Raw genomic sequence first — 13,479 nt, forward strand, 5'->3', positions numbered from 1 at the left:
GTTTATTTGTATTCACCACGCCCACTTCCGTTTTTAAAACCGGAACTGGTATTGAGGTGACAACAGCGCCTTGATTCCCCCCCACAACAATAAAAGGGAAACGAATTCAACAATAAAATTCTTCATATTAACTCATAAAGACACCTTTAAATCCTGAGCCGCAACGAAAGAAAGCAGTCAGTCATGCTGACGGACGCAGGTCAGTCTCCAAAACGCGCTGCTACTCACTGTGTGCTACGTGCTACGTTTGACAGGCTGACATTGTTTGGCTGCTTTAATGATCTTGCTGTTGTTTTATTGCTCACGTTGTTTTATTGCTGCTGTTAACCTGCAAATTCACATTTCACCTCATTAACGAGGCACATTTCCGACCTATTCTACGTGGTTACTTGCCGGGATACACTTGAACTTCATTTTGTCTCTGTGCCATAAATGGCTATATAAGTACGAGGCTGAAGTTGGCTTTTTAATAGTTATTTTTCTGTTTAGCAAATATAAAAACTGTTCTATGAATGTGATGCAGTTTTTGCTTTACTCTCGTGAAGGTTTGAGTTGTCAAACCACAGGAGATTTGAACTCCTGTGGTCTGCAAAGACAGAAAGCATTTGAAGCTTCCTTTTCTCTTTTTTCATGAATATGAAACCTAATATCTTCATGGCGTAGTTGTTAATCTAGACCAGTTTGACTAGGTTACATAGAGACATTATGGTGTAAACCAGACTAGGCTATGTGATCTAGCTGTTTGTTTAGGTGAAATCATCCATCTGTCTGTTTCATGTTTCACAAATATTATACAGCATTTAAAGCTTCTTGGTATATTTGTTATGGTGCAACAGTAGAATCACACAAGTGTTTTCCTCGACTGCCTAAGGTGTGAATCAGAAGCCAACTATGGCTTCATTAAAGATCCAATTTCAACTAAGCATTCACATGGGTAGTCACACATCTGAAAACATCATGTGGTCTCTCATGTTTAGACTATCCTGGTAATGCATCTGCTGCTCGACGGGCCAGGAAGAGGAGTTCAGGAGAGTCACCAGGGGATCAGGGTCAGGGGCTGCGCTCCTCTGGAAGGCAGCTCAATGTCAGAGTAAAGCGTACCAACAACCCTCCACCTGGACAGGTAAATTGCAGCACAGAGCAACACGCTTTCCGTGTATTTCAGGAGTTTCCATTTTTCTTAATGCCACTTTCCACTGGATTCTAGAGCAAAAGGAAAGCCACAGACACAGAGGAGGAAGATGACCAGTCTGAGAAGAAGTATAGGAAATGTGAGAAGGCTGGATGCTCTGCTACATACCCTGTTTGTTTTGCAAGTGCATCTGAAAGGTAGCACTCTTACGCCTGCTGTTTATTATTATTTTTATTATTATTTATGATTATGATTTATGCTTTTACAAAAACAATGAAAAAAATCCCATTACAATTTCTCCAGTTTCTCCAGATAACACCATCCAATAAATTCACGGGTTATTAAAATAGCTCTCAATACATTTTCTGTCTTTGACTAATTGATTCGTACTTCTTCTCTCTTCTGTTTCCTCTCAGGTGTGCCAAAAATGGATATACATCTCGCTGGTACCATTTGTCATGTGGAGAACATTTCTGCAATGAATGTTTTGATCATTATTATAGAAGGTAAAACATAATGTTAAGTGACTCACACTTCCATTTCCATGTAGCAGTCCTTTCTGCTGCTACTTGAATTACATGAATTCAGGTTTATTTGTGTCAGATTTGCCAGATATCACATACAGTGTCTCAAAGGGCTTTACAGGCCCACACAATAAGTGGTTCCTGACCCAGCCCAAGGCAGACAAAGGGAAAGCTCCCTGAAAGCCTTGAAGGGAAAAAAGAAAGAAACCTGAGAAGTGACAAGTCAAAAAGAGATTTACGCCTTGAATGGCCAGGTGTGCAATAGGAGCCATACAGGAGGAAACAAAGTACAAAGAGACAGTAAAAATGAGGATCTGGAGTCTATAAAGTCAATAAATTAATTTTGATTCAGTGACTTGATTCAAATAATGCTGCATTAAGGTCAGTGCTCTGTCTTTTGTGGTTATAGAAATTCCCATATTCTAACACAAACACCCATTTTGATGTTTTCTCTCACACTTCAGTCACAAAGATGGCTATGAGGTCTATTCTTCATGGAAGAAGGTTTGGACAAGTAATGGAAAAAGTGAGCCCAGTCTTAAAGCATTCATGGCAGATCAGCAGCTACCATTCTGGGTAAGTCCAACTTATAAACATGTCCTTTCAAACAGCCCATTGCTGGTGTTGTTTACAAGTCCAAGTTCAAGTTGTCATGTGTTCCTCTCAGGTTCAGTGCACCAAACCAGACTGTAGGAAGTGGCGTCAGCTGACCAAGGAGATTCAACTCACTGCCTCCTTAGCGGCAACATACCGATGTGGAATGAAGTTCAACAATATCAAGGTTAAACACAAAAAGACTATAAAGACTGGATAAGAGTGAAACAGTGTTACAGCCGGTGGTGATGATGTTGTGTTTTTGCCTCCAGAGTGAAGGACCAGACCAGTGCTCCCAACCAGAGGACCTAGTAAGTTAACAACCACCTCAAACAAGCATGAGTCATTTCCGAAGGTGTGTTCAGACAGTATCTTTGTGAACAGTTCTCCCCCTTGTATCTAATTCAATGTTGTTTTGTTGACACAGAGAGTGGCAGAGGTGTCAGACAGCTGGTGGCACTCCATGCTGATCCTGCCCCCCTTGTTTAAAGACAGCCCAGCCAGCCCCTTCCTCGCTTCCTACTACCCTGACTGTGTGGGAATGAGTCCCTCCGGTGCTCTCAGCAACGTGTCTCTGACTGAGTTGCGTGCTGATCACTGTAGAGCCGTCCAGCCCCAAAGTAAGTCTGTGGCTCTGAAAGAAATAACGTCATTGAAGTGGAATCTGTCATTTTACATATCAGTACTTCAGCGCTTTCTCCACATTTTATCGGCTAAGAGGTCAGAAAAAGAGCTGAGTTGTTCTCTGTAGTATTCAGCTAGTTGAGAGTGTGTGAATAGGTGCTCTGTTACTAACTGTACAATTTTGTTTGGGCTCCTCAGTTCCAGGACTCTCTTCATACTTCCAGCCCTTCTATCAGCCTAATGAGTGTGGCAAGGCTCTGTGTGTGAGGCCGGATATGATGGAGCTGGATGAGCTGTACGAGTTTCCCGAATTTTCTCGTGACCCCACCATGTATCTGGCTTTGCGCAACCTTATTCTGGCCTCCTGGCATCGGAATTGCAAGGTGTGCTGCAAACATTCCCCGGATATTGACATCTTTTTCATGTTTTAGTATGAACAACAGCGTTTGTCATTTTGCTTCTTTTAATATTCCATCTTCCCCACCAATAGAAGGTCAAAACTGTGATGAAATATCCTTTATTTCCCAATAGGAGGTGTTGACAGCCCAGAGATGTGCCCCAAACATCATTGTTAGGGGGCTGGTGCGTGTGCGCTGTGTGCAAGAAATGGACAGAGTGCTCTACTTCATGACCAGGAAGGGTCTGATCAACACGGGAGTACTGGCAGTCAAACAGCCTCTGCTCCCTGACAAATACTGCTCTGTGTGTATTCTCACGTTCATTTCACATGAAATGGTTACACGTCTACATACCTTCCTCAGTTTACTGAGGCTTGTACTGTTTTTGCTTTGTTTCTTTGCAGAAGAACGTTGTGGTCATTGGTGCTGGGGCCTCTGGGCTGGCTGCTGCACGACAGTTGCAAAACTTTGGCACTCGGGTAACGCTCCTTGGCTAAACTGACTGTGTCATGTCAATCATGTGTCACTTATGCTTTCATAGCACTCTGTTGGTCAGTCAAAGAACAACAACGTCCCCTTAACACTCTTTTTCCCCCATGTGTTTAAAGGTAGTGGTACTTGAAGCAAGGGAACGAATTGGAGGCCGAGTGTGGGATGATACTTCTCTGGGTGTCATTGTGGGTCGAGGAGCTCAGATTGTCAATGGCTGCATTAACAACCCAATTGCCCTTATTTCTGAACAGGTAAGAATTTTGTGTACTTAAAGCTGCATGAGGTGATTTTCCGGTCACTGGGCAGAATGTTGTTATAGCAACCACCAGTGTGAGAAGGTGTAAAGAGTAACATAGAGCTTTCAGTTGGTACCCTTATGTGTCACATTATGTTTCAGTCCACCTAACAAATATGCACTCTCCTTCAGTCTTCTGTCTGTTTGCTTGCTTTCTTAACTAATTTTGCTCACCAAATATATAATGTGGTGCCTTCGCGTAGTTGTGAGTGCTGAATTCCAGCTCAACTGACTTTATAACTCATCTTCTGCAGATGGGCGTCAGGATGCACAAGCTGGGAGAGAGGTGTGATCTGTTCCAGGAAGGAGGTCAGGTTACTGATCCAGCCATTGACAAACGCATGGACTTCCACTTCAATGCCATCCTGGATGTGGTGTCAGATTGGAGAAAGGACAAGTCGCAGAACCAGGATACACCACTGGGAGGTGCTGCACTCATGTATCCAGTAGCCTAATGATCATGTTTAAAACAAAAGACATCTGAAGTTGGCTCAGTGCTGGAAGCTATCATCCATTCATTTGTATGTTTTGTATCTCTACAGAAAAGGTCCAGGAGTTGAAAAAGAATTTTCTGCAGGAGTCTGGGATCCAGTTCAGTGAGTTGGAGGAGAAAGTGCTTCAGTTTCATCTCAGCAACCTGGAGTATGCCTGTGGGAGCACATTAGACCAGGTCTGAAAATGGGAAAGAGCTTCTTTTCAGATTTATTTGCTGGCTCTTGAATTAGTTATTTAACACTCGGTCTTCTGGAGAGATGTGCATTTTATATCATATATTATCTTTGTAGGTATCAGCAAGATCCTGGGACCATAATGAGTTTTTTGCCCAGTTCTCAGGAGACCACACTTTAATCACCCAGGGCTACTCTATGTTACTCCACAAACTCGCCGAAGGTCTTGACATCCGCACAAAGTGTCCGGTTTGTAACTCGATTTTCCAATTTCCTCTTAGTGCTTTTTCCTTTCTTATGCTAAGTTGGAGATGTTTAAATCAAGGAAACTCAAATGTCTCTCCATTTCAGGTGCAGACCATTGACTACTCAGGTGACCTTGTCAAAGTTTCTTGCTCAAATGGATCCCAATGGACAGCACAGAAGGTAAACCATAACGTGTTAATAGAAGTTAAAGAGTGTTTGAAGATTATTGTTGTTATCCATGGAAAGACCTTCACTTAACTTTGATTTATTGTCTTTTGATCTGTGTTGTATTTTGACCACTGTCCATTTTATTTTTAAGAATGTTGGCTATGTTCAACACTGATTTTCATAATCTTATGTTTTAGGTTCTTGTTACAGTCCCACTGACTTTGCTTCAGAAAAACGTGATACAGTTCCACCCTCCACTGCCCGAACGGAAAATGAAAGCGATCCATAGCCTTGGAGCAGGTATCATAGAAAAGGTAATGGATGTAACGGCCAGTATCAGCAGTCACTCATCTGCCCAGAGTGTTCCTTGTCGTTCACTACATTTATTTTACAATTTCCTGTAGATTGCTCTTCAGTTCCCGTACAGATTCTGGGACAACAAAATCCAAGGGGCGGACTATTTTGGTCACATTCCCCCGATTCCTGACAGGAGAGGCATGTTCAGTGTCTTCTACGACATGGATCCACAGGTTAGTTTTTCTGCACCTTCACTTACCAGAGAAAAGAAGTTGGACCTGTTGAGGTTAGACAGACCGTGCTGTTCATTCGGGTGCCTTGACAGCATCCTTATCCTCATGTTGTCTTTGTGTGGTTGCAGGGGAAGCAGGCTGTCCTCATGTCTGTTATCACAGGTGATGCTGTACCTGCCGTGCGGGACATGGAGGACAAGGAGGTGGTGGCAGAATGCATGAGGGTCCTACGCGACCTGTTCATGGAACAGGTAACCATCACAGTCTGCCAAGACTGAACCTACTTATATGTTTTGCTGGTCACTCACTTGCAACTTTGGTGTTTCTAGACTGTCAAATGTTTGACTTGTTATTTCCTTTCTGTTGGCCAAGGAGGTCCCAGAGCCACAGCATTTCTTTGTCACACATTGGAGCAAAGACATGTGGTCCCAAATGTCCTACAGCTTTGTGAAGACAGGGGGAAGCGGAGAGGCCTATGATATCCTTGCTGAAGACGTGCAGGGAAAAGTGTTCTTTGCTGGAGAGGCAAGGCTACTTTCACTAGTTACATCAATTCCATGTTTCTGAAATGTAGCTGCTGTTCTCCACCAATGATGCAAAGTTTTTACAGCCACTTTTCAAGCCTACAGGAGAGGAGTGTTGGATGCTCAAATCATAGCTTTTGGGTGGACAGTAGTGTGACATCGGTTTTTCATGGTTTGTTGTTGCTTTTCCAGGCCACCAACAGACACTTCCCTCAGACTGTGACAGGGGCCTACCTGAGCGGGATCCGAGAGGCCAGCAAGATGGCTGCTGTTTAAACTCCCTTTCAGAAGACTCCAAATCACCAGCATTGAAACACGGGTTGCACAGGACAATATATCAGACTCGGACTGCTTTACTCAGACCGCTTCACTTGAAATAATACTGTACTGTACTGTAACATTTCTTCCTCAATAACAAAACATGTAACTGCTTTCTAACAGTGGGGTCAAGAAGGACTTGAGGAGGAGTCCAACCGTTTTTATATCAAACCATGATCCATTTGGCAAAACATTGTTTACTGGTGAGGGGAGGGAAACAATCCTGAACTGTGAAACATAATAAGATGTTAATATTCGATAAACTCTCTTCAGATCTGCGTGGATCCAGGTTGAACGTAGACTGTGTTGCACGTCTGTGAGAAAATGGTCCATCAAATTTTGGTTTGAGAAATAAGGATGCATGGAAACTGTCTGATCTTTAGTTCAACTAAGTCAAATTTCATACACGGTTAAGTTTCAAAGACATAGGTCATGACTTTTAAAGAAGCATGATGTATATTTTGTTTTTTTTCATACCAATGTTTTACACACCAATAACGAATTTGCATTGTACAGTCTGTGATTGCTGTGATAGTACAAATGGTGAATTAAAACGTCTGAAGGGTTAGAGGTTAGAGAACGGTTATGTTAGTCTTACTTGTCCAATAGCACTTTTTAAATTAGAACATCTCTTATTTAAAACGGTTAAAAATGAAAAGAAATGGGTGGGTCATGTGACGTGTTGACTTATTTTCTCAGGGATACAATGAGGACAACGCCACACAGCAAGAAATCAGAACAGATTGTACAGAACCATCCGGAGCTGCCACTGTGTTTTAAAAAATGAAAAAAAAACAACCAAATCCCTTAAAACAAACATTTTCTGTTCCATTAGTCCCTGAACAATGTCCTTATGTTTTGGGTTGAGAAATGGCACAATTGAGTACTTGTTTGTTTTCTACTAAGCTTTATGTGTATGATCCCATATTTGTGTATGTTGTGTTTAGGTGACGTCCTGTTCGTCACAAGTTACGCTGTTCGAGTATTTATCTTGTACATGTGTAATAAAGCGAGCTGTCAACTGCCATTTAGATCCATTTATTTAGTTACCTGGCTAAACAAACACAGACTGAGAAGGGTAGATACCAATTTGCTCATTTTCTTGACCCTGGTCCTGACCTTTGTTAACAGTCACTGCAAAAGTTCGCCTTGTGGGTGTGTGCTGCCTGATAATGTGAAGGGAAGCTCATCATTTTTTATCATGGTGAGGCTTCTTGTCTACAGTACAGCTGTTGGAGGTGATTGTAGGAATGGTGCTCGTCGCAACTCCATACAAATAAACTACAAACAGACACATGCCCTTCAATTTTTCTTACCAATCCTAACATAACTTCCTTGATATTTCACCCCAGTCCTACCCAGCACCCCTTACCCAAGCCTCATGTTGTGAAGGATATAACGTTATGGAATTGGGTTGGGAATGGAGACTAAATTGTTTTTTTTGGGGGGGAAAGGGGCTTAATTAAAAGACTGTGAAACAAGTTTAACCATGTTACTGTTGCATGTTATTGTTGCATGTTACACGTTTTAGTTAAATGTTACTGTCCAGATAAATATTGTATCATCTAAATAAGGTAAGCCCCACAATGCAATGCGGCGGAACTTGGGTGATATTTTTACCCAATATGGCGGATGTGGTCGAGACTGCAGCGAGCGGCGAAGTTATTTTCAAATGTAAGTTATTTCTACTAATTTTGAGTTTTGTTTAAATTGTATTTGTCATAAATAATTACATATAAATTTTAGCAGTTAGAACGCGTGTTGTATGAATGCTCGTCTCGGCAGTTTTGGTACATCCCGCCTAATCGTGGATTAGCATGTTAGCTTGTTGTGTTGCCTCGGTCAATTATTTCGAATGGACTGGGCTAGCTGGTGCTATCGCTAACGTGGACGGTAGCGCGGAAATGGATGAAATAGTCTGAAATAAGCAGGTTTATTAAGATAACATACCAACCGGGATATTGGCACGTAACTTTAAATAAGTGGCCAGCGATTAATTCGGTTGTTTTCACTAACCGGACCTTTCTTTGGTCACTCTTACACACTTTCAGCCGACCTGCACGTAAAAGTGCTTGGCAATGAATGACATGTTTGAGGCGATAATAGTGATTTTAAGTCCCTTTTCATGACAATGTGTGTGATTCCCGCCATTTTCTTTGGTCTCTGTGTGTGTGTATGGGAGAGTATTGCTTCGTATTCGTAAAACCGGGGTTAATTTATGCGCTAGTGGTTTGAATGGTTCTTAAATTGTGGTATACGTGAAATACAGCACAGTTTGTGGAGAATAGACATTACATTACATGACATAACGCTCATTTAGCAGACGCTTTTATCCAAAGCGACTTACATTACATTACCACCCATTACAAAGGGGGGAGCAGTTGGGGGTTCGGTGCCCTGCACAGGGGGACCTCGGCAGCGACTCGAACCGGCGACCCTCCGGCTCCCAAGCTGAAGCCCTACCAACTGAGCTACTGCCTCCCCAGTAGCTCAGTCCAATTCAAATCTATGGCAATTTTATCGTGGTGAATCATTCATTGAATTTCCTGAAAGTGTTAATAGTTGATGTTGATGAAGTTAACTAACTCAAGAAGCTGGAGCCAGCAATTATTTGATCTTCCTAATTGATAACGCATTTGTGGTTACCAACTAATACAGTTGCTGTCAATTGTCTTCTTTTTGGTCTTTAATATTGGAAGATAAACCAAACACTGCATGTAGAGAGACAGTGGTATTAATCATTATTTCAGAGATTGTTGCAACATCATGGATGATCATCTGGATGATTCAGATAATACTGATAATTTATATTGCATTGCTTCAGGTCAAGATGGTTCCAACTCTGATGAAGATGTTCCTTTGTCGAAGCCCCTGAAGAACACACACACTTCAAGCTCCAACACGATATCAGAAAAGGACCATCATGGTGAGGAAAGAAGGTTGAATAGACACTGTCAGCAGTGTGTGTGTCACCTGCTTTGTAGCCGCTGCTTTGTTTCCATTTTCACCTTATTCACATATGTATCGCATAAACTTGCTCTCATTATGAGTTTTTTGTTATTATTTTCTTTTCTCCTCCCCCCCTCTAGAAAACAATCTACAAAATATTTCATAACCGCATGCTCATTGTTATGTCAGATTCTTTCTTCAATAAAAATATTCAGCCATAAAACAATGTATGTGACCTGCTTTACCAAGGCCAGTTAAAGGTTCAGCCTGTTTGTGGGTGTGTGTGTGTGCAAACAAAAGAATCATCCAACCATCAACAGTAATCAATTAGTAATAGCTTTTACTAATTGATTGAAGACATTTATACACCCTCACCTTTGATGAAATCTAAGTCTTAGTTGCTGTTTTCTGGTCTGTTAAAGGGCAGCTGGTGTAGTAATGTCACTGCCCTCTGCCGTTTTAGCTGCGGATGAAGCATCAAATGATGAACCGCCAATAGAAATGAATTCAAACTCTGTGCCAGCTGAGAAACCAGAAACAAATGGAAAGAAACCAGGCAGCTCCAATGGCATCAACGACGAGGAAACAGGTAGTAACATCATATGTCCTCCAATCATGCACCTTTCCACTGCTTCCTGCCTTCTTATTGATGTGTCAATAAGAATGTAACATTCTATTGCCATTACAGATTTGAAAAAGCAGGACAGTGCTGACGATGAGCCTTTAATACAGACCAAAGCTGCAGAGACACCAGATGATACAAACAGGAAAGGTGTGACACTGTTTACAAAACTTATTGACGTTACAGAAGCTGCATTATGTGACATTTGATTATGAGCTATAGAGCAGTAACCTTTTTAATGGAAGAAATGTCCAAATACCTGTTTGTGAATATCATAATTAGCCAAAACACGTGAACAGTATGATGATCCGTTAAAATATCAGTTCAGGATTGTTTTACTACTAAGAGTCACCACTTTTAAGGTTGTCTTTCATGGTAACGGTGTAATCGTTGACAGAATTCGAGTTTCCTGGCTTTTACAGAACATCAAATTACAAAAATCTAAATATTAAAAGCTGAATGTTTCACATTTGAAAGAGGAGGAGAGTTCCAATGATGAGCATCTGACGAAGGTGTCCAAAGAATCTCCCAAGGTTGGAAAGAAGACTCCGTCTCCTCCTCAAAAGAAATCTGTTCATGAAAACAAGAAAGGTAAGAAGTCCTCTGTTAGTACTAAAAACCTCAACAGAGCAGCTGGCTTCTGTGAACATCCATAACTGTTGTTCATGATTTTTATGCAGATGATGATGGAACGGATGAGGATAATAACAATCATGAGGATGATGATGGTGGTAGCTCACAACCTGTTAATGAAACTCCTAAGAAGCGGGGGAGGCCACGACGGAAGCAGTCAGTCGCAGCTGCTAAAACAACAACAACCCCCATTACAAAATCCACGAGGGGCGCTGCCAGGAAAGAAGGTAGGTGTGAATCCAGAGCTCAGCCTCTCTGTGCTGAAATGCTTTTCTCCCTATAGTAAACACTTGTTTGTCACTCCCAGTGAAGTATGCAGAGACGTCCAGTGAGAGTTCAGAACATGAACCACCGGCTAAGATGAAGAGGAAGACGACAAAGTCTCCTGCAAAGAAAAAGGCAACAACAAGCGGCAAGAAAACAAAACCTAAAGGCAAATCACTTGAAGGTGGGCATCATTTTTCATTTAGAGTGGGAACCCATTTTCTCTCAAATTTTGAAATCAGGTGTTTGATCCTGCTGTCGCTGATTGATTGGACACTTACATTTACAATCCAACCATTCATGACATCTAAGTCAAACATGTTCATGTTTCAGGCTTGTTTATATGATGAGGGATGAGTTTCTGCTCTTTCATCTTTAGATGACCACACATCAGATGATGAGCCGCTGATAAGAAAGACAGTAAGCTCCCGGCTCGCTAAGAAACCAGAGACCAGGGGAGGGAAATCAACCAACAAGGAAGCAGGTAGGAACATCATCTTGTCACCCAGCCAAATGAGTTAAATGCCATGTATGATGAGCCCTTTATGGTAACAGTGTAATCGTCGACAGAATTCAAGTTTCCTGGGTTTTTACAGAACATCAAACTACCAAAACCTAAATATTAAAAGCTCAATGTTTCACATTTGAAAGAGGAGAGTTCCAGTGATGAGCAACCAGTAAAGAAGGCATCCTCCAAAGTTGCAAAGAAGACTCCTCAAAAGAAACGAAAAAGAAGGGCTCATAAAAACAAGAAATGTGAGAAAAATCATCGGTCAACACTGAAAACCTCAACAGAGCAGCCAGCTACTGTGAGAGTCTCTAACTGTTCCTCCTGTTTTTACGCAGATGATGATGATGATAGTTACCATGATGATGATGCTAGCAGCTCACAATCTGTTCATGAGACTCCCAAGAAGCGGGGGAGGCCAGGACAGGAGAAGCCAGTCTCAGCTGCTAAAACAACAACAACCCCTATTTCTAAATCCAAGAGGAGCGCTGCCAGTAAAAAAGGTAGGTGTGAATCCAGAGCTCGACCTCTCTGTGCTGAAATGCTTTTGTCTCTGTAGTAAACATTTGTTTGTCACTCCCAGTGAAGTATGCAGAGACGTCCAGTGAGAGCTCAGAATATGAACCACCGGCTGCGACGAAGAAGAAGAAGACGACAACGGCCCCTGCAAAGAAAAAGGCAACTACCGGCAAGAAAACAAAAGCTAAAGGCAAATCAGGTGAAGGTGGGCATCATTTACTTGTACACAGGCCAGAAAGAATAATGGAAAGTCTGGATTTCAGTGCTGATATCTGCCAGCCATTCTAAGTCTTTGCTGCTGTGGCTGTTGTTTGGGCAGAGTTGTCTGATGAAAGCTCGGGAGATGAACCGAGTGTTTCAACAAAAACCAGAACCAAGGCGTCAAGTCCAAACAAGAGAACCTCCAAGTCCAAACAGCCAAGGAAGACATCTGTGTCAGGTAACGGCTCCAGCTCAGCCACGCACATCAAAACACCTCAACTCTATGTTTGTCTGAGCCAGCACAACAATTCACTACACATGGGTAAATACATGTTAATGAACGTTTCCAAGAACACTTTCCCGATTTGGTTCCATTCATATAGGCGATGTGTTTTTGTCTATTTTTCTAGGGTCATCAAGTGACAGCTCAGACGACGAGCCCTTATTCACGGCAGCTAATTACCCACAATTGACCAAAACGCCAAAAGTAATCCTGCAGAGGTGCGACGCTGAAGAAGCCGGGACAACAAGAAGCACAAACGAACCAAGTACAGGTATGACCATGCATCCAAGTTACTGTCAAATGCATTACAAATAGGGTGTAACATTGTTTTTCTCTCCAAAGCAGAAAAATCTGTGTCTGAAGAGGCCACAGGAGCTGAGTCAGCTGAGTCAGCAGTGTCAGCAGAGTCAGCGGAGTCAGATCACTCCAAGGAATCGCCTGAAGATAAAGAAAAAGAAGAAGCAGAAGAAACATAAGGAAAATGGTCACCAGTGTTTAGGATCGGTTCTTTTTATCACATTTTTACTTCTCTACCTGTCCGTTAAAGTGAAAAGTCGGTTTGTGTAGTCGGTGAAATTGAACTTTAGTGTTAAATCCATCTGGGAGTTCAGCTTCAAAAGTGATACTTGGTGTTTAAGGACATTTTAATACTGTGTTTTATATACACTAATTTATGCTTCATGTTAGGTTTTAACATTTGCTACACATTTTCCTCAACATTGTAGTTTTGGGACCAAATTGACTGGTACTTGTGTAAGTTCATACTTTCATGATTTGTTGTTTTCACTATGTTTGTATCTGTTTGCATTCGGCTTGTTAATCGGCCTCCATATTAATGAGGAAAAATAGTTCTATGCACATTTGTTTAAGTTGTATGTATTTGCTCCCATATGAGCAAAATGAGCTTTTGCAGATGTGAAAATGTTTAATTAAACAATTTTCATTATGAAATTAAAATAGCACAAGTCTCTGTTTCTGTTTATTGGC

At 41.7% G+C, this 13,479-nt stretch overlaps 2 protein-coding genes across 5 annotated transcripts; both read left to right on the forward strand.

Annotated features, from left to right (window-relative positions):
• Nucleotides 1–51: 51 nt before the first annotated feature.
• kdm1b (lysine demethylase 1B) lies at nt 52–7,540 on the forward strand. Of its 2 annotated transcripts, none has more exons than XM_076139532.1 (21): nt 52–199; nt 978–1,123; nt 1,208–1,329; nt 1,549–1,638; nt 2,121–2,232; nt 2,324–2,437; nt 2,523–2,561; nt 2,678–2,870; nt 3,073–3,257; nt 3,406–3,576; nt 3,677–3,751; nt 3,881–4,015; nt 4,314–4,485; nt 4,602–4,729; nt 4,845–4,976; nt 5,079–5,153; nt 5,339–5,455; nt 5,546–5,671; nt 5,800–5,922; nt 6,044–6,196; nt 6,388–7,540. In XM_076139532.1, the coding sequence occupies exons 1-21, from the start codon at nt 184–186 to the stop codon at nt 6,469–6,471; spliced, it is 2,508 nt and encodes an 835-aa protein (XP_075995647.1). In that variant the 5' UTR covers nt 52–183; the 3' UTR covers nt 6,472–7,540. The 2 variants fall into 2 exon arrangements, with proteins under 2 accessions (XP_075995647.1, XP_075995648.1); XM_076139533.1 differs by having other exon boundaries at nt 6,047–6,196.
• Nucleotides 7,541–8,106: 566 nt separating this feature from the next.
• Nucleotides 8,107–13,413, forward strand: LOC142989886 (uncharacterized). Of its 3 annotated transcripts, none has more exons than XM_076139621.1 (14): nt 8,107–8,187; nt 9,338–9,439; nt 9,926–10,051; nt 10,151–10,234; nt 10,562–10,675; nt 10,765–10,944; nt 11,025–11,165; nt 11,361–11,465; nt 11,633–11,737; nt 11,828–11,992; nt 12,073–12,213; nt 12,328–12,447; nt 12,620–12,763; nt 12,838–13,413. In XM_076139621.1, exons 1-14 carry the CDS (start codon nt 8,139–8,141, stop codon nt 12,966–12,968), a joined length of 1,707 nt encoding a protein of 568 aa, XP_075995736.1. In that variant the 5' UTR covers nt 8,107–8,138; the 3' UTR covers nt 12,969–13,413. The 3 variants fall into 3 exon arrangements, with proteins under 3 accessions (XP_075995736.1, XP_075995737.1, XP_075995735.1); XM_076139622.1 differs by having other exon boundaries at nt 12,073–12,207; nt 12,835–13,413; XM_076139620.1 differs by having other exon boundaries at nt 12,835–13,412.
• Nucleotides 13,414–13,479: the final 66 nt, after the last annotated feature.

Source organism: Genypterus blacodes, unplaced genomic scaffold (genome assembly GCF_046128005.1).
Source record: "Genypterus blacodes isolate CSIRO-AG114 ecotype Tasmania unplaced genomic scaffold, CSIRO-AGI_Gbla_v1 ptg000438l_1, whole genome shotgun sequence".
NCBI classification, from domain to species: Eukaryota; Metazoa; Chordata; class Actinopteri; order Ophidiiformes; family Ophidiidae; genus Genypterus; species Genypterus blacodes.